Source organism: Pollicipes pollicipes, unplaced genomic scaffold, assembly GCF_011947565.3.
Source record: "Pollicipes pollicipes isolate AB1234 unplaced genomic scaffold, Ppol_2.1 Scaffold_7135;HRSCAF=8457_pilon_pilon_pilon, whole genome shotgun sequence".
NCBI classification, from domain to species: Eukaryota; Metazoa; Arthropoda; class Thecostraca; order Pollicipedomorpha; family Pollicipedidae; genus Pollicipes; species Pollicipes pollicipes.
Window position 1 is genome coordinate 1 of NW_023597008.1, and position 26,591 is coordinate 26,591.

General features: G+C 53.5%; 1 protein-coding gene across 1 annotated transcript; it reads right to left on the reverse strand.

The window, feature by feature from the left end:
• Positions 1-2: 2 nt before the first annotated feature.
• On the reverse strand, positions 3-18,473 carry LOC119108969 (G1/S-specific cyclin-E; the record flags this gene model as incomplete). Its single annotated transcript, XM_037232514.1, is given in 11 exon segments — positions 3-1,112; positions 1,375-1,532; positions 2,271-2,457; positions 3,125-3,238; positions 3,670-3,800; positions 5,945-6,056; positions 6,419-6,620; positions 7,097-7,278; positions 8,845-8,953; positions 15,998-16,067; positions 18,396-18,473. Coding segments are annotated over 10 exon segments (1,332 nt in total). The 5' UTR covers positions 16,012-16,067; positions 18,396-18,473.
• Between the last annotated feature and the right edge of the window lie 8,118 nt (positions 18,474-26,591).

Here is a 26,591-nt window from a genome sequence, read left to right on the forward strand (position 1 = left end):
CGAGCGCGACGCTCCGCCGTCCAGCAGCCCGCAGGGGGGCTAGCAGGGACGGGGGCACGCGTCCTCCCCCGGTGCGTCGACACGGGCGCTGCAACGCAGGCGCCGTCACAACCACGCGCCTCTCCGAGGGGTGACAAGCCCCAGCCCCCGGTGGGACCGTGTCGCGGTCGTAATGCCAGCGCGAGCAGGTACGACGGTGTGCCGTAGCGGCGCGGCACCGGGCCGGGGCCGCCCCGCACCTCCAGAGATCACTGGTAACGCGGCGCGAGCGGCGACGCAAATAAAACAAAACAAACCCCGGCCGCGCACGACGCGTCGACCCCGCCGACATGACCCCGCCCCCGCTGTACATAGGCGGCCCATAGGGCGCGCGTTGGCCACACCGGCCGCGCACAACTTCCACTACTAGGGCTACGACCTGAATCGAGCAAGCGGCAGTGACCGTCAAGCGAACCTGTCTGGAAAGTAGAGCCGACAGCCCTACTAAAGTGGGACATTTCATTAAAGATGCGCTAAATCATGCTATAAAACCGCCTATCCAGGAGCCAGCAGCAGCCCCAATGCATTACATGAATTTTGTAAGGGGACCGAACCCTGGCACAGGACAGCCTCCGTGTCCATTCGCTCAAAACGGCACGCCACACGCGACGCGTTCAATCGGCAGATTTCGACAGGAGCCGCGGGAGCCCTGGACACCCTCCTGACGTCCCCGAGATCTTTGGAAGTGGCCGGCGCCGCTCGGCGGCAGCAATACCCCAGACAGCCTACTCTAACCGGCGCGCCGCGTGTCACGAGCTACAATAAATACTCGCGTCGCCTAGGGGACCGACGCACGAGCTATTGACGGCGAACAACGATAGATGGCAGTGACGGTAGCTGAGCGTAAATGGCGCTGACCACGCCTGGGCGGGCATTATCGTCGCGTGCGTGCCCTCGCAGGGGGGGGGGGCGAGGACGTTCGGCGCGTCCTCCTCTCTCCCCGGTCCCGCTCAGTGCCGCGAGCGGCCACCAGAGTCGGGCGGGGTGAGGAAGGAGGGCCGTGGAGCGGGTGGCTGCGCCGGTGACTGGCAGTGGGCCTCCTCCTGCTCCGCCGACCGCTTCTGGGCCTCCTCCTGCGGCACATGGGCGGGCCGTACTGTCACCCGTCACCCACGGCCGGCTTGGCGCTGACCCTAGACAGTATGGTCATCACTGATGGGCGTCCGTGCCACCCACCTACAAGACAGCAGGCAACCCACGCGGAAGCGGAGTCCCTGCGGGAATTACCCAAACACCAATAGTCAGAACAACGTCAGTGTTGCGGGAGGCCCGTATGTGATCCCACCAAGGCCACGGGACGGCAGCAGCTGCGGCACGACAAACCGCCTCGCTCACCAGAATCTGCAGATTGACGGCGTGGATCTGGATGTTGTGCCGGTCGCCCTCCTGCACGCGGTCGAACGGCGGCACGTGGGGCAGCACGTGTGGCCGAAGTGTCACGAAGAACGGACCGAGCCAGGTGACGCAGGGCGACAGCTCCAGCCATGTGTAGCCTGCCAAGGTGCGGGGCCGTCAGCACGCACAATTCGTGCCGGACGCGTCGGATCGCCGCAGAAAGCGGTGGTAAAAGGGCGACTCTTGCTGTGTTTTCTGTGCCTAGAAAGGTGCTCACCGATACTTTGCTGCCAGATTCTGCACTCTTCTTCATATGAACTCCTAGGAAAGCTGATTTGAGAACAGCTTAATGGTCTCCAATAAACTCTGTCGGCGCTAGACACTTTTTTGTTGACCTTCTTACTGTTTGCACCATATATACTTTACTCTCCCAATCTAGCACCCCCAAAAAACCAACGATGACAGCATGCTACCGCTACACCGGCGCGGCAGACCCAAATGCACCGAAAATGATACACAAGCAACCTTTTCTATTTGTTGCCTATGCCCTTACAACTAAGCATCCCCAAAAATGCGACATACTCTCACGGCCGGTGCACAACCTAAAAATCGGCTCATTGGTCCTGACAATCCACAGCCATAGCTACAGCCGCAGTCAGCCCCAGCCGCCAGCTGCAGCTCCAGCTCCAGCTCCAGCCCCAGCCACATCCAAAACCACAGCCACAGCTACAGCCACAGCCAGCTCCAGCCACAGCCGCGGCCGCAGCCGGAACTGCAGCTGCGGCCGCGCCACGCCAGCCCGGTGGGAGTCACCAGGTCATGTTCGCCAGCATAGCCGCAGTAGCGGTGCGACGTCGGCCATCGTCTTGGCCGCCTCATCCCTCCCCCACACGCACCTGATATCCGCACGGTCAGCTCCCTGTTCCTGGTGAAGTGGAAGAAGGCCGACGCAGCCAGTACGCCGTAGTTGAAGGCCAGCGAGCCCACGTCCATGACGGCCAGGTCCAGCAGCTGGCACACCTGCACGAACTGCAGGCTCGAGAACTGTGCGCACGTGAACTCCTCAGCCGTCAACAGCCTCGCCTGAAAAACGGGGGGGGGGGGGGTGTGTGATGGATGCCAGCACCGAGCCGTGACGTCAGACGCTACCACGGCGGCAGCGGGCGGCTCAAGGCGGCTGTCGGGGGTACAGGCCACCGTGTCGCCCCCGCAAAAGGTAGCATGGAGACTGAAATGCCTTCGCCAATGTCCCGCGGGAGTCCAAATCGGAGGGCAATGTAAATTTTCCATGAATGGTTTAACACAGGCATGAAAAATGCCTAAAATGGAGACCACAAACCGTCGGTGATGCTACTCAATTCGCAGGTAATCTCAGATATGTAGTGACCTCTCAAAACTCAAACGTGGACAACGAGCTACGATGCTTTGGCTTTAGTTCGGCCCCACCGCTTTTCGACAGAGCTGATTTGCAAAACAATTGTGTGCCTTCTTCGCTAGACAGCTGTCAGCTGTTCCTCCCGAAAGCTTTTTTCTCTTGCCTTTTTTCGACTGTTACTGCTTTAATCGTCTGGAAGGACCCTAGACAACCTCATGGAACACAGCGGACGAACATTGCCACCTTAGATACTAGGTCATTTAATTTTCGTTAGTGGATCTAGTTCACTTAAAGAAGAACAGGGAACAAGCACATATGAGTGTTACCCGTCACGAAAAAGATGCACCAAAACGAGCAACCACACTGCGACATGACCGTGGCCTGAAGGGTCCGAAACTTACCAAATCTGTTCTCTTCCATATTTGTAAGCTGTAAATATGTTCCCAGCCAATGCTGTGGAGTAATTGGTGATAAAGACCAATTCAAAATCTGTAGGAAACAGGAGCACATGTGTTACCTCATGCAGTGGTAACAGTGGCGGTGAAAGTGCATCACCCAGAAACAACATTGGGCCAAAAATCCACAAGCACAGAAACATTTGCACTAAAAGCAGCCTGGTGGCAAGTGTTGACATTGACATTGACAGGACAAGACATTGCGTTGGCGGACCTAACAACAACATGCACTTAACATGCATGATTCAGACTTACCTCTGCTCCTTGCAGATCAAAGGCAGGGAAAATTAATTAGCTTGCATAATACCCACATCACTTCATTAAGTCACACTGCACACTCGACCCACTCAGAATAACAGCAACCAGTGTGATCATAACATCATATTAGTCCCTCTGCTGGCCACGTGTTTTGCTGAGCTATAACGGTCCACTCCGCCGTCACCCCGCTCAGCCAGCACAGCTCACCTTCATGATGACCAGCTCCTTGTCCTGAATGTCCTCGGACGTGCAGGCGCCGTCGGTGACATACGCGAAGTCGGCCACCTTCGGCGGGTAGATCTCCTCCAGCTTGGAGGCGATCATCAGGCACGTGATGCCTGCCGGGTGGGGGAGGCGGCGGCGTCAGCTCACGCGTGACGCGGGACACGAGGCCATCCCGGATGTGGGCAGCGGGAGGGGGCGCACAAGGGCGGGAGCGAGAGAAAGCCACTGGCCTTAGCAAGGACGCCGCAGAGACGGAGCACCAGCCAGCGAGGAGGCGCCTCAGGCAGGCAGGGCGCCGCGGGGCGACAGAGGGCACCAGAGGTGGCGAGTTGAGCCATTGAGCGGGCGTCAAACGCGGGTCGTTCTCCACGGGGCGACAGAGGGCGCCAGAGACCTTGAGCCCCTACAGAAAGAGGCCGCCACAGGCCAAGCTGCCACGGGAAGATGGTGAGACGCCCGTGAACGAAGCCGGAGAGGGCATGCGGAGTGAAACCGTTTGAAGAGGGGCACATCGGCAAACACAGCCATCTTGTTCATCTCACCAGCGTAAGCCCACGTTCCAAACCAAGCCCCAATAATTAACACGCGCTCGGGTGAGGGAGGGGTCAAATTGACCCTCCCCCCCCCCCTCTCCCCGGTTTTCCCGGGTTGATTTCCGAACGGCGAGGCGCAGCCGCGCCAACTTGTGCATAGCTGTAGACAATTGAATATCGGATCGTCTGACATCAAAAATTTAGATGTAACTTGTAAGGCCGCTGACCTATGGCGGGTCAAAGTCAGGCCATGGTTTCAGCGAAGGTACGTTCCAGGGAATCGTTCAATCCGATCAAACAATGGAGTTTTGGACGAAGCCGGACATCTCTGAGATACTTTCTTAGGTAACACAGCAATTGAATAAACACATAGAATTGACCTAGGGTCAGGCATAAAGGTCAGACCAGGGTAAAAACCAGCCTGTTGTATTTCTCTCGGGCTTGCTGTACGGGCTGGTTTCTGGTGCTCATTTCGAATAGATTTATAGCAGGAACCACATTATACACATTCCATGGACTTCTTATAGGTCGGAACAGGTCACTGACCCAAAATGACCCACGTGAGCATTTTGTTTTTAAGAATATAGCAGCGTAATCTACGTCACTTATCCAAATGCAAAACTCAAAACAGGCTTATATCATTTTGGTCATCATGACCTCTAATAGGCCAAACAAGGTCACTGATCATAACCGAGCGTCCGAAACTTTGCTCAAAACAGTTGCTCAGGTTCTAGGGTCCCTTTGGAAACCAATCTGGACCTCGACCTTGTTTGACCTTGTCTGACATGAAGGTCATGACCTAGGAACTTAAAACTCTGACCTAAGTGAGTTCACGTATACGTCAACACACCCTGTGAATTTGGTGTCTTTAGCTCTCTTGGTTCCCGAGATCTCAGGGGGGTCAAACTGGCCCCCTCCACCCGAGCGAAGGGTACCCAACTGGCCACCTGGGCGTGTGTTAAAAGGGCAGAGACCTTGACTGAGCGTGTACATTTTTCTTAGAACAGCTGCTCAGGTTCTAGGGGCCCTTTGAAGACCATTCTGGAATGTGATCTTGTTTGACCTTATTTGACCCAAAGGTCATGACTAGGAACATCAAACTTTGACCTAAGAGAGTTCACGTACAGGCCAACACACTCTGTGAGTTTGGTGTCTCTAGCTTTTTTGGTTCTCGAGATCTCAGGGGGGGGGGGTCAAATTGGCCTCCCCCACCCGAGCGAAGGGTATCCAACCGGGCACCCGGGCGCGTGCTAAGGCAGGCATCACTGCACTGCGGCCGCGTCGCTACCGTACTTCGTAGCGTATGCCCGCCAACATGCTCTGTCATGATGCAATAGCCTCAGGCAAGCTTAACGCCGCGCATATAAGGATAACACAAAGCCGTGTTGCACCACTGAAGATAAAATAGGGAAATATTCGAGATAATTGTTACAGCAAAGCAATTATTAGCACTTGGTAACTGCAACGTTGCAAAAAATGCACAGAAAATTGTTTTTACTTCAATTTGGTTCAAACAAATCAAAACACAACATCCCTGAATTGCCACAGGGCACAGTTGAGTTTAAGTGTACAAAAAATAATACTAAAGGTAGAAAGAAGCAACTGGTTAGCAACTCTGAGTGCACAGTACACACAAACGCCACGCCACTGTATCTCCGCCATCGGACAATCTCGCGAGCCACCGGTGCCGGCGCGTGCGCGCAGCGGTGGCGGGTCTGCCTCACCCCCGAGCTGGAGCTGCGACTTGGGCAGGTCACGTGTGCGGCTGAGGTAGCGGTCCAGGAAGTCGACAGCCAGGTGGAACGTCTCGCGGTGTAGCCGGTGCACCTCGCACACCTGGCGCGCCGACAGACGGGGGCGGCGTCAGACCTCGGCGCGGTACCGGCCGGCCGGCCGTGCGGCGCCACGACCAGCCGCAGGTTAAGCGGCGTTCGACAAACGCATGCCGCTGGCTTTTCTTAGCCGGCAAAAAGTGCTCCGCATCGTTCTGCACCATTTGTTTGCGTTTCTCTTGACGCGTCCTGCTACGCGAATAGATTTGAGAGCTTCTGGGAGAGTTGGTATGCCAGCTGTGGCTTACGATTGGCCAAATATCTCCAACGAGATTTGTACTTTTTGCTCACTAAAACATACAAATCTGGCCAAACACTAGCAGCGTGCATTTGCTGGTGGCGCGCACGTGTGGCGGCGCCACCCACCTCGATGAGCCAGTCGATGAGAATGGCGCGCATGTGCGGCTTGAGCGCCGGGTGGTGCGTCATGAGCGCCGCGTCGCGCCGGTAACTGTAATCCTTGGCGCGCATGCTGGTCCACAGGTCCTCGACCTCAGTCCAGCGCAGCTCGGGCAGTGGCGGCACGCGCTGCCGCACCTGTGGCGGCATCACCTGCTGCTCGCGAAACCTGCCGGCGCGCGCCGCAGCCGTCAGCTGGCGCACGAGCCGCCAACGGGCGGGGGGTTGGTGGCCACAGGGACGACGAGGCTCGGGGGGTTGGTGGCCACAGGGACGACGGAGGAACCGGCATCGCGTACCGGTACCCCGGGAGAACACCTAAACAATCGTGAACAAAGTCGTGGTCACAGTTGCGAACTACCTAGCACAAAAGACATTAGTTGCTTTCACTGCAAGAAAAAACCGTAACAACATCCAAACAGTCCGCAACGGTGTTCAAGAGAGCAAACTGTCCCCGGAAAACCACAACTTCTTTCATGCTTTTCTTCACAACAACCCCTGCAGTGTGTTCCAAAATAAGGTGCAAAACATAGCCTAGCGACATGCCCATCGAGCTTACACCAAGCAGCATGCCCCCCCCCCCCCCCCCCCCCCATCGAGGGCCAGCATACATCCCGTATCGGTACGACCACCGCCGGCACTCACTTGGACCATGTGGCGGGAGGCGGGGTACAGGCGCGCTGGCGCTTCCACTGGCTGTCGAAGCCGGCCAGGAATGCCTGGCTGGTGTCCGAGTGCATGTCCTCCGAGCCGGACGCGCTGCAGGCGGTGCTGGAGGCCGTGCTGGTTTGGCTGCCGGCCGGCGAGACCCACTCGGCCTCGCCCAACTGCCGGCCACGGCACGGCGTCAGTAGCAGCCGGGACCACGGCCCTCGCCCAACTGCTGACCACGGCACAGCGGCAGTACGCAGCCGGGACCATGGCCCCCGCCTAACTGCTGACCACGGCACGGCATCAGTAGCAGCCGGGACCACGGCCCCCGCCCAACTGCTGACCACGGCACGGCGTCAGTACGCAGCCGGGATCACGGCCCCCGCCCAACTGCTGACCACGGCACGGCGTCAGTAGCAGCCGGGACCACGGCCCCCGCCCAACTGCCGGCCACGGCACAGCGTCAGAACGCACCTCGCCTAATTGCTGACCACAGCACGGCGTCAGTACGCAGCCGGGACCACGACCCCCGCCTAACTGCTGACCACGGCACGGCGTCAGTACGCAGCCGGGACCACGGCGACGGAACTGAGGCGGGGGGGGGGGGGGGGAGGGAAGAAACTCCGGAGACCGGACTAGAGCGGGGGACCGGGTGGCAGGGCACAGGTGGGACCCCGGTGGCGTGATCCGGGCACAGGGGCCCGGGCACGGAGCGCTGGGACCAGCGCTAGGCTTCTGCGGTAGTGACTGGCACGCCACCCTGGGTCGTGCGCGCACCGGGGCCAGTGCGGCGCTCCTTAGGCAAGGTTCGTAAGAGCACCGCGCGCCGCATGTGTGCCGCATCTGAGAGCCGCATCTGTGCTGGGTCAGTCCAGACCCGTCGTGCCAGAGTCCACGGCGACGCAGCCAGCGACCCAGTGAAGAGGTCGCTGGCTCTCGGACCGAGTGCCGCCATCGGGGTGGGGTGAGACAGGGATGCCCGGGGGGCGAGCAAATGGGCCCAGACGCATCGGACATTAACGCAAGGTGTGGACCCCCAGTGCCGTCCATGGCGACCACGCGAGTTTCAAGAATGCACCACGGAGAAATTTCAACCTGGATCAGGTGATGCACAGGAATGCATAAGACGGCCAAATTGAAGAAACCACCGCAGGAAACAAAAGGTTGCGCTTCTACCTTGGTGTCATCGCATGGTGTTGACCATATGACAGATGGAGACCCCTTCGTTCCATTGTGTTGTCATAACAGTTACAGGGGGGGGGGGGGGGTTACGAGACGCTGCTCTGCTTCAGTTAATCATAAAAAGTATATGCATTAACATTTGTTTCGTAACACTTATGCATGGTTCACATAAAAAGGAGAACACTCCTGATATTTCAGACTACAAACTAGCAGAAGAAGCTGGGCGTTAATGCTAAATGCCTCGGACCAACAAACACGAAAATTTGATTGGCATCCACCGTAGATAGATGTCCATAAGTCTGTTATCAGCGACTGCAGTGACAGTCAATCAGTGACTGCAGCCGACACCAGCGACTGCAGCCGGCACCAGCGACTACCGCCGGCACCAGAGGCTGTAACTGACAATGATCGCAGCCGACACCAGCGACTGCAGCCGGGACCAGAGGCTGTAACCGAGTGACCGCAGCTGGCACCAGCGATCGCAGCCGGCACCAGAGACTGCCGCTGGCACCAGAGGCTGTAACCGACAGTGACTGCAGCCGGCACCAGGGCGGACTCACCTGCGCGCCGAGCTGCACCTCCATGGCCGGAGGCGGACTGTGTTCCGGACGGCGGCGCTTGGCGCGCGTCAGGATGGCCGGCGTGGCGCGACTGGGCCGACTGCTGCCTCTGCGGAGGAGACGGCGGCGCCGGTTAGCGCCGGCGCTAGGCCCACACCCGGCGGGCGGCATCCGCCCAGGCACGGGCCGAGCTCAGCAATGGTCCTAAGAGTGTGCGTGGGGGGGGGGGGGGGGACGAGACTTGTGATGTTTTCCGGCTGAGCGTTCCCAACCGTATGTAATTGTCGTTTTGAAGCAGTGTTCGAGTGATGTTGATACATGTTTCACGATAATAGGAGCAAATCGCAAGTGCAATCTTGCGTCTGCAAGCGCAAGTGCAATCTGCAGGTCCCACTTGCAGAACTCTGTTTTTTCAAGTTATACAAATGTATACATATTACACGAGTTCATTTGAGACTGGATCCGAACAGACCCGTCGCTCACGTTCTGAGACCCTGAGGTTCTGAGGAAGAAAGCTGACAGCACTCGTAAGATACCCGCGGGAGCTACACAGAAAAGGGCTACCGCCGTGTTCGGTAGAAAAAGGAGCGTATAAAGCTTGCGATAAACACAGCGAGAGCACCCACAGAGAATACATCACACCCACACAGAAAACACGCTTTTCAGACCGCATTCAAAAATGAACGAAAACTTATGACTTGTGGACGGACCGAGATCAACTGAGCGTTAACAAACACTTCATGCGAGGGCCCATGAACGGGAAAGTGCACTTACCGAGTGTCACAATAACGCAAAAGGGACCCGACAACAGCTGTGCGTTATATGCGCTAACGCCACTTGTGCGTGCTGACAACCCACGTGGCCATCAGGCGCCCAAAAGCTCGGCGCCACCGCGAGGCGCCGATAAGGAATCACATAAATCGTCCACTAAAATCAGAGCATTTTCAAGACCCACCCATGCATACAACATCCAAATCCGTTGACAGTAGTAACACTTTAGTTTGGCGTGTAGTAGAACATTGTGGGAAGCTTTGCACATAAAGCGCTGGTTCGTGGGCCTCCCCCCCCTCCCCCCCCCCCCCACCCCGTTTTCCAGATGTCCAGCAAACATGCCTATGTATCGTGGCATGCAGTAACCATTTGGGCTCGTCGAAGAATTTTCACGTTCTTTTAAAGAACAGGGCGAGCATCGTCAAAGAAAACGTAGCTTTTAAGCTAAAACAGATACAGGACAACCCAAATGGTGTTACATATGATGTTCTCACTTGTTTCCCTGACAGTATGGCAGCGCTTTGCCTAACGAAAGCAATGTTATAATCATGGTACCACTTTGAAGTACTAGTTTCTCTTTAACTGTCCATGCTCAAGCCTTCACTCCGCAGAACTATCGCAAAGTTAAGAGCATGCGGCTGAAAAAGAGCAAGACAACATATAAATCACGAAATACCACAATTTTCCTGGGAGGCATTCAAGCGGGGGTCATTGCTGCCATCACGACAGGTACATCGAGCAGACCCCGATGGTCCAGGAGTGTAGTTTTACAAAACAAGTTGGTGAGCCTGAGCCACAGAAAAACGACGAAACCTACCCGAAATACGCCGGCAAACTAGTTCCTCCTCAGTTTTTGTTTTGTCCACTTGCTCCTCAATGTTGGAGGAAGGTTGGGGGGGGGGGGCTAAAGCCAAAGTTGGGAGGACCCTCCCTCCCCCCCCCCCGCATCCGAATACGAAACTAAGCCCTTGCAGGCATCGCCACAGTCATGGCCGAGCCTGTCCTGACCGTTAACACCGGGCGGGCCAGAGCCACGGCACTAGCGACGACAACGCACCAATTCGTCGTCACCGTTGCGACGACCGGAAACAGCGCCGACAGCCGGAAATCGGCACTCAGTCCTCACCGGAGCAAACGCGCTGCCGTCGAAACCCCCGGCGGCGAGCAAACCGTGCAGAACAACGGTACCGGCCGACGTAATGGCAGACTACGCTTGAATGAAAGCGGGCCCGGGCGGCGCGTAAGGCGCGATCAGCTGATCACTCAGCTGACTGATCAGCTGTTTGGGCGCCGCGACGCCACGGTCGCTTCATGCGTGGCGGTGCCCCTCCCCCTCCGTCTCCGTAAGGAGCCGCCCCGGGCGCCAGGATACCAGACATGGGTGGGGTGCGCGCTAGCGCACCTGCCCCGGGCGAAAGCGCGCGCGCGCAGAATTGGCGGGAAGACCAATTACGGCACTTCTGGCCAGAAATAGAATGGTCCACCGCCACGACAGAGGGATAAAATTGGGCGCCAATTCTACTTCTGCGCGCGCGCAGAAATGGCGGGAAGACCAATTACGGCACTTTCGGTCAGAAATAAGTTGGGCCACCGCGACAGCAGGGGAATAAAACAGGGTTAACACGAGCTAGTATTTACTCATCGCAATATATTACATCGCTTCGAAAAAAGGATTGATTATTCGCATGCAACATGCTCGCAGTCGTCATAATTTAACATCCCGGTAGAGATGCAGAACTCTGAAAATCTCAAACCATCCCCGCACAAGCACATGCTCAGATGCCTACACATCGGACCTTAACCTCACCCACGGTGGCGAACATGCCGTGATACCAATGAAGCAGCTATATTTCTTCAGCAAGTCATAGGCATTGTAAAACAGAAGCGGGCCACTGCTCTCCCACTTCCCAAGAAAGTTAAACGTCATCCCTGCGGTGACGCACGGGAAGGACCGGCTTCGATAGTCACTCAGCCCTCCAACCTGGGAGGTTCCTAAGCCAGCACAGCCTCTCTACTCCCCGCACTGATTCGATGCCCGCCACTTTCTGCACAGCCTACCGCGCAATTCCCCATGTTTTCCATTGGTCGCAGAAAAACCTAGCCTAGAGAGCTGCGGCTGGTGACGATGATGACGATGATGACGATGATGATGATGACGATGATCACTTATGTCTTAGGACGCGCCCACTACCCTAGCCATGTGGTGCCCATGACAGCAGCGGTTGCGAATGCATACGTGTGCTATGTGTGCTAGCCCAGGTCCGTTTTGGACAGGTCCGTTTAGGCTGGACCATACGGGGAGAAATCCTTCGGGTGTTTGGAAAGTCCAACCAGGATTCGTTTAGCCTATGGTTTGCTATTAAATCAGTGGACGTGGCTAGTGGCGTCTGGCATATCCCAACGTCCCCACTTCATACTTGCTGCATCACACTATAATCGCGTGGTAGCATGCTCCTTCAAATTTGCTAGTAGCGTTTCTCCGTAGCAGCATCAACTCCGTCCGTCAGCCCTCTCCTCCGCCTCAAATTTTACATGTTAGCTGCCCGGCAAAACAAATACATTTTTCGTGGGAGCGTCGGTTTTCCCACATACCATACACTGCGGCGCAACTTGCGGCGGGTACGAAGTGACCTAACGTAAGCGTGCTCCAGTAATAACCACAGTGTCACGACTGCCAGATTATTGCGTAACTGTGAACAGTATTCCGTAATTGTAATGGTGAGCCTGCCTGAAAACAAACTGAAATGGTCAAGCGTCGACCAGCCTGCGATTCACGAGAACTTGGCTTGGGTGCATCGCTTTCTAAGCAACGAGCAAGCGCCCACCAGCCAACAGAACCTGCCTGACCGCATAATGCGCCAGCCAGAGCAACCCTAACCTCAGCAGCTAGTCTGCTGCACATGTCCCGAGTCGGCACAAACCCCACACGGCGACCCATGTGCCCGCACTGTGGCGGAGTTTCACGGGCAGATACCCGAGTGGTTGAGCAGGGCTTTTGCTGTACGCAACTGCACATTCTTAACGTACGCCCCTGTGTATAGCAACTCTTGCCACGAACAACCGTGACGTTGCAGGTGGCATACGCTACAGATGATGAAGCTGTCTTCGCTGGCTTTCAGATCTGCTTAATGTGAATGAATTTCACTGTCGATGCGGTAGCCAGGAACGGTGAAAGCCCGCTGCCGGTAATGGATGGACGAGACCCACGAGGGTCGTGCTGCGGACTCCTCGCGCCCAATCCCAAACACCAATGCAAGACAAAAGGCGGCCAGCATTCGGCAACACGCCCAGGGCGTGTGGACACGGCAGCTTGGGTCAGGCAGAAGCTGGTGCAGCGGACGACCCGGACTGGAACACAGCTGGCCGGGAGAGGAGCGGTGGCGACTCACCCCTGCAGCAGCGTCCCAGCGACAGCGCGGCGAACCGCGACAGCAGGGAAGCAGGACGTTTTCCTTCTGACTGGCGGCGTGATAAGCCACGGTTTTTTATCTCTCGAAAAGATAAGGATTCCCCGTATTGTCGGCTGCGGACACATTGCGACTGCGGCGCGCCTTCCACTGAGGAGATAAGCTACCAACCCGGCGGACCGGCTCCAAGATAAGGGAAGGAGGATCTGGAAAAGTGGAATTTCCATCTGGTCACCAGGCAGTCCTAAATGTGCTGCCCATTTCGACCCCTGATCACGGAAAACATTTCCGGCGTCTGAATCGCCGAGATAGGGCGGATTCTGTCGGACAGTTCCAAAAACATAACGCGAACAAACTGCCAAATATCACGCGAACCACTGGGGGACACTGCTAACTACCGTCAGACAGGCAACCATTTAATCTGAGCGAGGACAGCGCGATCAAACAGTCCTTTTCCAAAAAAGAATCAGGCAGGAAAAATTCGGAGACTCGTTCCATGCGACGATATATGCCGAAAGTCTCCCTCCCCCTCCCCCCCCCCCCCCCCCCCCATCCCAGACAATTTGCCCGGTACTCGTGCGCACCGGCGCGCTCTCTCGTTCCCTCGACGCCCGCACTTCACACGCGTCTCCAGCCGGCCGTGCAGCAGCAGCGACGCGCTGGGTCGGCACGCCACCGACCGGCGCAGCGTTGTGGATAGCGGCCCCAGCCGGCCGGCCCAGCCGACGCCCGGCCGCCGATGTCGGTGCCGGTGCAGGCGTCGGCACCTGTCCAGCCAGGTGTCGACCCACCGCGGGCCCCGACGCACGCACCTGGACCGGGCGGGAAGCGGGGCGGTGCGGCCCGGCCCGGCCCGGCTCGCCGCCGTGCAACGTCCCAGGCCGCAGCTGCGTCCGTGCGAGCAGCCAGCGGGGCGCCACTCGAGAAAAAAATGAGAGCGGCATCTGGGAGTTCGGCTGACAAAACAGGCGAAATCTTTCCTAACCAAGGTGGCCAACGGCAATGTGATCTTTGCATACAGCATCCCGAGCCGATAAAACAGCCGACGGCAATGTGCACTTCCCGCGGCTATGCCGGCAGTTACGTGCTGGGAGCTGGAAGCTGCCGCCTGTGTCATACCTAGCGTAGCAATCAACAAAAGCGCTGGGTACTGGTGTCACGGAAGCTTGGCGTTTACCAATTGGTATTTACCAATTAATTAACCACACTTGGTGCGATTTACGACGATTAACAATGTACTGGTATCGTTACCGCTTTGCAATCATTTGAAACGAGAAATGTTCAGGCGTTGATATCCGAAGGCTTTTCCAAAATGGTTTCCGAACGGCGCGGCGTAGCCATGCTAGATTTTGCTTTGCTGTAAACAATTAAGTAGCGGATCGTTTAGCATCAAAAACCTAGATGTACCTTGTAAAGTCGCTGACCTATGGCAGGTCAATCAGGCCATGGATTCAGCGAAGTCAGTTTCTAGGGAATCGCTCATTCTGATGCAACAACGGAGTGTTAGACAAAGCCACACATCTCTGAGATACTTTCTTGGGAGACTCAAATATTGAATGAGCAAATTACGCTGACCTAAGGTCAGGCATGAAGGTCAGACCAACCTGTACGTCAGACCAATGTCAAAACCAACCTGTTCTACTGCTCTAAGGCTTACTGTGTGGGATAGTTGCTGGTGCTCATTTCAAATTCATTAATAGCAGAAAACGCATTTTACATCTTCCATGGACTTCTCAGAGGTTAGAATAGGTCATTGACATAAAACGACCCAGCCCAACATTTTGTTTTTAGAAACATACTGTCTAGCGTTATCTTTGTCGCTTATTTAAGTGCAAAACTCAAAGCAGTCTTGTATGATTTTGGTCACCATGACCTTCAAAAGGTCAACCAAGGTCACTTACCCTAAATGAGCAAGCGAATTTTTGCTTAAAAACAGTTATCTAGGCTCTGAGGGTACTTTGGAGACCAACCTGGAATTTGACATTGTTTGACCTTATTTGACCCAAAGGTCATGATCTAGGAACCTCAAAATTTGACCCGCGTGAGTTCACGTACAGGTCAACACACCCTGTGAATTTGGTGTCTCTAGCTCTTTTAGTTCCCGAGATCTCAGTTGGGGGGTCAAATTGGTCCTCCCCCCCCCCACACCCGAGCGAAGGGTGCCAGCCGGCCACCCGGGCGCGTGTTACATGCGTCGTCGATCTCGGGATCTCTTTTTTGCAGATGTACGCAGAGCAACCCGGTGACATGTAAAGACTAAGCGGGTCGGAAATTGTCAACCATTTTACCGTATGATCGCACTACGACGTATGGAAATTCTGGGTACTGCATACTCTACGGAACATATTGCCACGACCGCTGTGAGGTGCTATGGTGCACGCGTCAGTATTTCATAAAGCAGTTGTTAATGGCGATATGACACCCGCATATAGACCGCGATGCTCTTAAAGCAGCCGTCATTCCCATGTTGATGATATCCCTAAATATGAGCACGAGGCGTTGTTTCAAAGTCCACGCGAACAGCATCTGGACGTGTTGATACCGCCTCGAACAACTTTTTTCACAAATGCGCTCATTTACCGGTCCTCACTATCCTGCAGACACTTACCCCCCTTACACTTACCCCGCTGGGATGACACAGAAGGGGCATGTTAGTTCTGATAGATCCACTGCATGCACAATGCACATGCCACTGATACGCATCCGTCATAAGCACTGACCTGACCGCAATTGATGCAAGGCCCCTCCATGCAGGGATGTTAAATAGGTCAGTTCTGATGCCAGCAGTTGGCCGACACCCGGCATGCGATACTGACCAGAGGAAATAGAAATGCATGCGCTGACCTGAGAACCCATTGAAACAAAGCCTTCTGGGTGGTACCAATCAAGCACCAATTGAAACCATAGGTGGTGTGCGCAGCCCACCGAGTCTCAATGGTTACCAGCCACCGACTGCGTTCTCACGCTGTACTGACCTGGCCCCAGACATGATCTGTCCGACGGCAGCGTAAGCCGAAGACGACGCACGCTCATTCGACCATCCCTCTGTAACAGGTGGTGTGCTAGGTGTGAGAATGAGTCATCACACCTGAACTGCCCCCAGCTGAGGCTATGCACTATTGCTTCTAAAGCCTTGCACCGAGCTACGCACCTTCTCCCCTCTAGTCAAAGGGGTTCAGGCCCTGAGGAGCCAGCTGTGAGTCTACATAACAGGCTGATGTGTGTAATCTAAGCATATTTAATGTAAAAAGCATGCCAGATCTAAACATGCAATTAGTATGAAAACCATTCTGGTGGTACAGATCACTTTTGCCAGGGGCCTTCCAATGGCAGACCTAAATATATGAACATCGCTTTTAATATTCATGGAATATAGTCACACTGCACCAGCCCCAATTCAGACTAGCTGATAGCTGTCATGTATATCAGTGGCATGTGCTGCACTGGCATGTATTGACATGTACATGACTGATATGTAATGCCAGACAGCCATTACATCGCAGTTAGCTCCATGGCCACCTGCAGGTGCACACATGATGTACCATGCTTGCCCTGGTCCAGCATAAAAAATTGCTCAAATCAAAGGCAGAAGCCCAAAGCTCAGATGCATACATCAGTTTTCGATGAGACATGAAAGCATAAGTTAACCCAGCTAGCACTGCACTTGCCAACCAGATAGTGCAATTACTAGATAATTGAAGTTTGTGAATAAGGAGATCAAGCTCTAGATGAAAAAGCAAGGGGCTAAAAGCTGGTTGATATCAAATTTTTAATGTACACCAGGGCGATGAAAATTGTTTGCATTTCTCAGGTATTAAGAGGAATTTGTACAGTGATGGTGAGACTTATAGAAAAAAGAAGCATGATTGGTTAGCATTAAACTAATAGTAAATATGGAGACAAATGTATTGCTGTTGAGTGTGTATCAAGTGTCTTAAAATTGGTCTCATTACACAGGTCATACAAATTAAATGATTTTGTTAACATACTCTTGTTTTATATGCCAGTTTTGTCTGTTGTCAGATCATTTTTTTTTTCAAAACTGCATGTTTTATCACTTGTGATGACAGCTTTTCTTACACTTTCAAAGTAAAATAACAGACCTATTTCAACAGCAACATATAAGAGTGAGATACATGTTAATCTGGAGAATAATGTTCCAACAAACATCAGCACAATTTATGCATAGCATACCTCCAAGAAAAATTATCCAAGCTCATAGCATGACACCCTCATGTAACTGGACCATTACCATTCACTAGATTATGCATTTGGTTTGCAAATCCCTGCTGTGTCCCACCTTGCCAAATCATGCCACTGACAAGCAAAAAGTAGCAGTGCCAGCAGGTGCTTTTAAAAATTTGAAGTGGTGCAATGTGTAAAATCCTGGTTTCCTGATCAGGTTTGTCAACTTAAAGCTGTCACTGACAAACTGTTGTTACAGCTGCATTCAACAGCTGCTGAACCAAACCCAAAGAGCTTCAACTACAAGTTCAAACTCAACACATGAACCTTCACATTTTTTGGTACAATGCTCCCCTAGCAGATAACATGACCTCTTTTTTATCACCCCTGGCAATGAAGGTCACAATTTTATCTTACAAAAGCTACAGAAAAGATCAGCTGTCTCAACCCATGACCACGTTTCCCTGGCTAATGACTTATTTCCATTTTATTCATGGCAATGTTGCTGGAAGCAAAGAAGCATTAAGCCCTAAGAAGCAGTGCCCACATGCACACAACCCATCATTTACCATTTTAACCTATCATTAACATCAAATAAACCAGTGCAGCATTTGAGAGCATATTGATGCATACAAATGCAGAGGGAAGATGAGGACACAGCACATGTGACAGGCCAGAAATCCATGACATTTTGATCTCACAATGGCAATATCAATAGCTATCAAACCAGGTTTTGGCACCAGACTACAAACCCACGCAAGAAGGCACCCAATACCATTTCTTAATGTCAATGCCCCCTGATTTACAACACAAAAATGAACATGAAGTGTACAAAACGATATCCACCCTATGTATTCACTATACTAAGTTCCCCTCATCTGACCATTGCTTACAAACTTAAGCCATATCAATGCCCCGCACAAATACTGAGATATCTACAAACTGCAACTACTGCAGGGGTCTTCAAGCGATACTTCTCAGCAGGCACCTCAAATAAATGCACATCTAAGCTTACATGTAGCGCACCAGCATACCAACCAGCCTTCGACGCCCAGACGCTTTCGGCGCGCGGTTAAGAGCTCTTCTCCGGCCCTGAGTACTTAGTTGGGCCAAAACGTTTGAAAGGTTGGCATGCGATCTAAGCCGAAATATTCTACGAAAGAAAAACGCGGAAAGCCGCGCCCTTACCTTACAATATCCCCCTCCAAAGTACTTGCGCACCGCGGACCTCGACTGCTGCCGGCGCGCGCGATTTCCCGCTCCCCCAGCTGAAGTTTACGTGGATCTTGGATAAGTGTAATGTTCGCGACGTGCCAACATTTATTTCGGTTTGCTATTCTTTTGCATTTATTACAGATAAGATCCTATCTTCTGCTAAAATTATTTATTGGTTTCTTCCATTTAAGCCGTATTTGATGACTGAGCTTGTCCAGGGAATGGGAATAAACTTCCGCGAAATAAAAGAACAAACCAAGTAGATGACATGTGCCGGTCTAACAGCTGATCCGCAATTTGGCGCGATATTCGAGCGCGTCTATCCGGTGTGCAAGGGAAAATTGACCCCCGCCGAGCGGCGTCCACCCGCTCAAAACTAGCAATCGAGAGATGGCTATAAAAGCAGCATGAAATGTGAGCTGTGGTCATGTGATTTTAGCAAGTGTATTTGTACAGTGTGCCAACGCCTTCAATTTGTCAAAGCACTAAATGTCGAGTTCTGTCGACTAACCGTCGAGCGTTGGTCACGGGCATTCCCCCCTCGAGATGGAAATTTACGAACGCCGACCAGTGCACCCAACTGCACATAATTAAATGCGTACATCGCTTGAGACATGATGATGCAGGTGCGCAGCTAAACGAAGGAGCGGAAGATTTTTACTCCCCCCCCCCCCCCCCCACGCTCTACAGTCCTGCATTTCGTTGAAGTTCCGCCTTGGATGCCTATTGGCAGAAAGTCAAAAATCGGCGCATTGCGCTCTCCCCAAGCTCCGTCCCTGTCTAAGGAATACTGGCTGCGCACCTGGAACAATGAATAACAAATCGAGCACAGTGCACATTTTCGCAAGCCACCGCGAAGGTCTTCCGACAAAATGAGCCACGAGGCAGCAGCACTAGCCGGCTCATGTGTACGGAGGGCCGATGTCCGGATGTCACATCAGCCGTACCTAGTCGATGGTGCCAGATAAATCCCAGTGGTGAGGACTGGATTCCCAGCGGAACAAACTACACAGGCAACAGCAGCGTAAAACCCAGCCTCTGCCAGGACTCCGGAGTACCTAAAGCTGGTTCACCTTTGAGTGCCTGCATCGTTTCGCTACCATATGTTTGAAGAACGTTTTCCACCGTTCATCGCATTAACTACGTGGCGGTCCGCGACTTGTGAGTGCAGAATGCTGAGCAAGGCTGGCATGACAAAGCTGTCTGAGCGGCTTTGGTTCAAAACTCAAGACATATTCATGTGATCGTTTTTGGGAGGGCTGTTATTTTACAGAGAAATTTGGAGGACCACGACATTGCATCAACCACTGATGAAATATAAGTTCCACTGAATTTAACCCGTGAGCATAAAAAGGCTGCGATGAACCCAACAAGGACAATGGGAAAACATAGGTCAATTTTTAGCATAACACGCTGGGACCATAAATGAACCGCACTGTTGCGCCAGTTTCTTTTTCACGGCATGTGGCATGCTGAGGCGGAAGCGTCCCGCCCCGCTGGCTGCGCGGCGACGTCTTTTGTGCGTCTCCCGCGGTTGCTGCCGGAGGCCGTGCCGGCGCCGCCGTCTGGCCACAGCGTGTCGCATTCTTCTGAAGGTTCGGCGCGGCGGCGCGACGACCCGGCGGCCGGTCGGCGCGCGTCGCGGCCTTGGCGGCAGCGCGGCGGCGCCGGGGCGCGCGCGCGCGCGCCAGCCCGCCAGTCGGCCACCTGGGACAACGACCGCAGGCCGGCGCGTGACGTCACGGACGCGCGGTCGGCCACCGCCGCCAGGTGTCGGACGGGGCACCGCCCCCCCCCCCCCCCCTCCCGCTCCTCCCGCCGAGCCCTGGGGCGGATGGCGGCGGCGTCCCCTCCACGAGCGGCGTCCGAGGCAGGACGCCCTGCCTGCTGCACTGATTTCCGCCAGGGGCCGGCGTCCGGCTATTTCGGGTGACGTGCGGGTTGTGGCGGGGGATGTTTGTGCGAGCCCATTCGGAGTGGAAGGGAATGTTTCTTCGCCGCAGGCGCCACTCTGAGTCAGCTTCGACCCTTGATTCGTCGACATCCTGGAACATAGGCCTTCTTAGAAGCATTGCTAACCACAGCACGGCTCTCCAGCTGAGCACAGCAAGCAGTATTTCGCGCTCATGCAACCAACCCAGCACAGTTCAGCATCCAGACATGCGCGCAGATTTGCAGGAAATTCGCCGTCCACGTGACCGGGAAATGCGAACTGCTGTATGTCCTGCTGTGTTCCGCCTACGAAAAACCAGCAGCATATATTGTATATGCGTACATTCCAAAATTGTGCAGATTTGAGGCCAGGGGAAGATGCTTGATGTCACGACTCCCCTCCCCCCCCCCCCCCCCCCCCTCCTTTTCCTCTTCAGGTGGCGGTGCCCTTTGCACGCATGTAGAGCGTTTAGGAGGTCTAAGACGGACCCTGAGACACAAAGTAGGATTCCGGGCTTTAGAAGCTATTGTCATTTCAACAAACAGAGCCCCTAAGCGGCGAAGTGGGCCTCTCCTGTAGAAAATTTTGGCTTCGCCACTGGTATGCTGTGTGGAGGTAGCTTTCTGGGTTTGCTTTGCGATCTAACAGTGGCGTTTTAATGAAATATACGTTGTACCTTTCAGAAGGTGTAATATGTGCTAGCTTTCAACATGGCCGTGTTGCACTCGTCAAGATCCTCCTGCATTTACCTCCACACTCAATAAGCACATGCATGCACTGCATACCAAAATCACTTAGAGTTTAGTAACAGCACCTACTTGCAACTTGCAGCACCTACTCAAACTTGAATGCATCCCTCCTTCGCTGAGTCTTCAGCACAATTCTCCATTAAAACACCACCTTGAACTCCCAAAAGCGTTTCGGCTTTTCCACGAGGAATCTTTTCTATTATTTGAGCCCCATAGATTTATCGACCTCCTGACCTCGAAGCCAATTTTTTCGCTGCCCACACCAATGGAGATGACGAATGTCGAACCGAATAGGTGCAGACAGAACGGAAGCGCGTCTTCACGGCGAACAGGAAATAAACGGCTTTACTACCGAACTGCTGGAAGCCGGAAGAAATGAAAGAGGCAGTTACGACGCAGCTCAAACTTGGGAAATATCGCAAGGAAGTGCTGTTACACGCCAACAAACCAGCACAGAATCTGGGGCAATTTGTCACTACGCCCGGGCATCAGTGGAATTGAGAGCCCTGCAGGGATTCGTCCATGGCGTCTTCGTGTCGCAATGCTCGATGGCGCCAAAAGACGTCATTGATGACGTAAGTGTTGTCCACCGTTCGCCCCGCGAGTGCCAGTTGCCTGTTGTGTTCGACCGGCAACAAATTCACTGGCAGTCACTGGCAATGACGGTCATCACTGATAGGCATTCCACCACTAACAGTCACTGACAGGCGCGTAGCCAGAGCCTTGGCAAGAAGGGTGGTGGTACAGGGTTGACAAAGAGCCCTGATATGGAAAAGCCCCCCCCCCCCCCCCAGAAAAAATGTCGGATGTGGCTCAATTGCTACCGAGGGCATGCTTTTCATTGGTATTTTTCCTGTGTCCAATTATTACTGGAGTAGGAGCCAGAAGTTTCTGCGATATAAATTCTGACTGAATTCATAGCCAATAAAGTAAAGAAATAATTCGTTTAACGATTGCATGAAATAGATTGCAGGCAATTTAATGCAACAAACAACACTCAAAAATGGTCCAATTCACCGTTTCTGGACTCAAAAAACTCAGAAGCTTCGTCACAATTCGTTTCTGGATAGATCGAAATGGGTTAACAGTTGGTAGCAACATGGTTAAGGCATGTCTATTTGGAAATGTTCAACATTCAGGCAGAATTTTGACAAGTGTCACAAATTATGTACGTAGTTTGAGCACCCGCGCTCGCAAATCTTAATGGGTAACAAAAGCCTCGACGCCGGGCGTTACAGTCTCCTTAGGCTGTGCAGCGTCGGCTTCGTAGCTAACACTTAGCTGTGGCCAACAGGTGGACGAAAATGATTATGTATCTGAAAGAAGTACCTGTCAACCCTTAAGCACATCGAATCGCACATTTAGAAGCAAATCCGGACGTGTATTTCACCAGTACGATTCTGAGATTGATGTTTAGAACGAACTGGCATTTACAGCACCGCGGAGTGGTGATGGCTAGAATCTGGTGGTGGAACTGGAAAGGTAAAGGTAGAATATCTATTTGGCACATAGGCGTAGAAGCGTTTCAAAAAGTGGCGGGGGGGGGCCAAGCTCAGGGTGTACTTCAGGAACTTTTTTCTGGAAAGCGAGCCCGATGACCGGGGGGGGGGGGGGTAGGGGGGAGGGGTAGGGATGGAGATTGTTATCGCTCTTTATTCAAATGTCATGGACTGCTATGCTAGGTATGCGTCTAGAGCTGTTTATCACCGGTGCATAATATTGCCTATTCGGCTCTTTTGTCAGTTGCCAAATAAGTCTATCCAGCTTCCCTAGATTATTCGTTCATTTTAACATTGTTTTTCCTGGGTAGGCGAAATACCACGAGCGGGTAGGTAGTTTGGGCCATTAAGGAAGCATTTACCTCCACAGTGTAAATGCCAAAATACGGCATGGATATAAGCTGGTGAGAATTTTGGAAGTGGATCGATGGCTCACAGTGCGTCAGGTTTTTCATGCACCTTCATTTCGATGGCTGCTCTTCAAGAAATAAGACCTGCCGCAGCATTTTAGACGGAAACGAATTCGGGAGCTTGAAACTGCTAGAAACAACGTGACAAAATCCATAAAACTGGAGATTCTCTTTTAAAAATCAAGCCACATAATAAGGCCCATCTGTCATATGTTCCTTATCTGGGCCCTGCTCCTGTCCGCCGTCAGTGGTCACTGCCCTGACCTGGATGTCTCCCGCATGACTGACTGCGAGCTTATCGTGTTGCTACCTTGTTGCATACTTTTGAATCAGGGTTACTTCTACATGGTGTATGAAACATGTGTTGGACACCTGCAACAGTATTTTTCCCGAATTATCTTCCCTTATACCACACCACCGCAGAGAAAATAGCCTCCGGGAAGCTGTATGCCTTAGGTATGGATTGGCTCAGAGGGCACTTCATTGGCCATCATGCAACGTAGGGGACTTGACCTGTTTTTGTGTGTAGGCAGGGGCGTAGCCAGAGGCTTGCCAAGAAGGAACACAGGGATGACAAAAGCCCATCTTATGAGGCTTTGTGGCTGTAACACTATGTGATGGCCAATGAGCGAACGAAAAAGATGACGCATCTTAAGGGAGATGGCTGGTGAATTAGATAAATCGGCATGCATGTTTAACGCAGTGCAAAAGTAAGCCAAATGCAACCTTTATCTGAAAAGTGTGTGTGTGGGGGCGGGGGGGGGGTTGTCAGTTAACATTGCTGTCCCCCACCTTGAAAAGTGGGGGGCCAAGGCCCCCCTGCCCCCTCCCCTCCCTTTCCTACGCCCGGGATTTGGCATGTCGCTGTGACTGTTATCTGTCCAGAGGACAGCCCCAAAGTTATAGAAAAAAATGATGCGACCAGTCTGATCTTTGAACAGTACGAATCTATTTTGAGAAACGTGCGCAACCATTTTCTCACGACGGTCGTTCTCGGTTGCCTTCTGGAGTAGAACACTAGGAGGCACATGATTGTTCCCGAACAGGAGCTAAGGGACCATTCCGTTCCACCGCGGGGCGTCTTCCGGCTGCCATTCTGGCGACACGAGGCGGCATCCCGTGTCCGATCCAGAGACCTCTAGAGGGATATGTCATATCACATTGGCTCCTTCCTGACGCGGAAGGCCTTCTCGCCCGCGGAGTCGGACAAGGAGCTGACTGTGCGGTGCTGGTGATATCTGGCCGACATACAGGCCCATATCGACTAAGGGGACACCGGATCACCACAAAGGGCCCTCTGACCGTCATTTGAGGGCCCGTTCTCGTAGGCTGGAGATCTGAATGAGACCCAACCAGCCCTTTGTGCCCTTTAACCCTTCAATCGGGCCTCTCGATCGTCGGTTCCTTTGGGCCCTCCAGGCTCGTCAGACCGCCTCAAACACTGCCTCTGGCCGACTCGGGCCCCTTGCTAACACGGGGCTCCCCTGCTACGCGCTTTGGGGGCCCTGATAGACGCTAGGGCCCTGACCAATGCAGATCGCTGGCTCCTGCTTTGTCCCTGCTTGGGGAATGGATCCTCAGGCCCAGGCCGACACAGAGCCGACTGTGCGTTATTGGCGGTTTCTGACCAGCATATGGTCCCTTGTCGACCTCAGGGGGTCCCTGACCAGCGCACAGGAACCTCTGGATGGCACTGAAGTGCCAGGCTCTGCGGGCCGGCCCCGAATAGGTCGACCTTTAGGAAGCTTTAGACCCTCAAATCAAGCCCTCAATCGTAGGTCTCGAGGAGCCTTGCGGGCCCCTCGGGAGCTAGGGGGCTCGTGCCCACTATATCCCCGCTGCCTGCGTTACTGGCCACTGACAGACATTCCAACACATTCGCCACTGGCAGCCATTCTAAAACAGAAAACAGGAATGAACCGATATTTCCATGCTCTTACTCCTCAATGCCCGCCGAGTAGACTGGTTCGCCTTATTGTGCGCATCGGTGCTCTTGCCCGTACCTCAGCATACACCTAGACCGCTCCATCTGACCATGTATCAAGCAAAGGTCTCGACTGCGGCATCTGACGGTGTATCAGCACAATTCCTGATCACTGTCTCGGCGTCGTTGCCTGGGCGCAAGCTCGGCGGCCGTATCGGGTGCTGCCTCAGGATAAGTCTGCATCACTGCATGGGTCGGAGATTTTATCATATTCCCGACAGCCGCATTTGTCGGTCCATCTGCACCTTTCTCGATCGCTGCAGACAACAGCGTCTCGGTAAACGTTGACCGCTGTATTTATCAGCGTCTCGGCAAACGTTGACCGCTGTGTCCATCAGCGTCTCGGCAAACGTTGACCGCTGTATCTATCAGCGTTTCGGCAAACGTTGACCGCTGTAGATGTTGGCGTTTCGGCGCAGCTATAGCCGGTTGCGTTCCGTCGCTGTCTGCGGAGCAAACATCCCGACCGCTGTGTTTGTTTGTGCCACAACAAACGTCTCGATCACAGCATCATGCGCATATCCGTCATAGTTACAGCAAAAGCGCAGCCTCAACAGGCGCTTTGAGCGGTGAGACACTGACACTCGGGTCGCCTGATCTGTGAGGCACCGACGCCGGCCGCCTGATCTGTGAGGCACCGATCCTGCCGGTCGCCTCAGCTGTCGGGACATCCGAACGCGCCTCGACAGCTGAGGCTATCGATGTCTCAACGTACCTATCGATGTCTCAACGTACCTATCGATGTCTCAACGTACCTATCGACCGATTTGTATCACATCAGCCATTGTCTCACATCACATACAGCCATTGTACACATCAGCCATTGTCTTAGTCATTGTCTCAGGTACTGTCTCAGCACACATATCGACACATGCTCGATACATATCGATTCGACGCATGTCGAGAATCGGGGCCGGAATCGAGCCGAATGATCATCAGTGAGTCGACTCAGAAATACAGGGAACAACGTACACTAACTGTATATCAGTTTATCAGGGGACATGGAGCCCAGCCATATCAGTCACGTTGCCACCATGGTGAGACACTGCGTGTCGCGCAGGGCGAACGGGATGATAACATGTTTGGCATTGTCAGGTATCATCTGGATGATGTTATGAGCTGACGCCGCAAAGCCAGGCACATTCATCAACTTATACCAAACGGTAATGGAAGAAATCGTGCGCAATAGAAGGCAATAGGACACAACTCGGCTACGAAGGTCTGTCAACAAAAATGACGTGGAGATGAACGGATAGATCCGAAACAAACATTCGCTAAGATTTGAGATACGTACTTTTATGCCGCAAATTTCCAAAAACCTAGCACGTTGTCCAAAATAACGTAAAATAGCCAAATGTTGGATATGCGCCAGCAGTTCGCCAACAGTGCACGGAACACTGTTCGATTCTGTTTGTTGGTTTTCGCTTGCGGCTCCGCCGCAGGCCGGCCAGCTTTTCAGTCGCAATTATGCCATTCCTTAATCCTACCACAGCATGTAACCCTACTTTGTATCAGTACTTTTGAAATCTTTTCAGGCACGAAAAAATTCAAATTTTGGGTTTACCGGCATTCGGCATCACTTACCATGATTGAT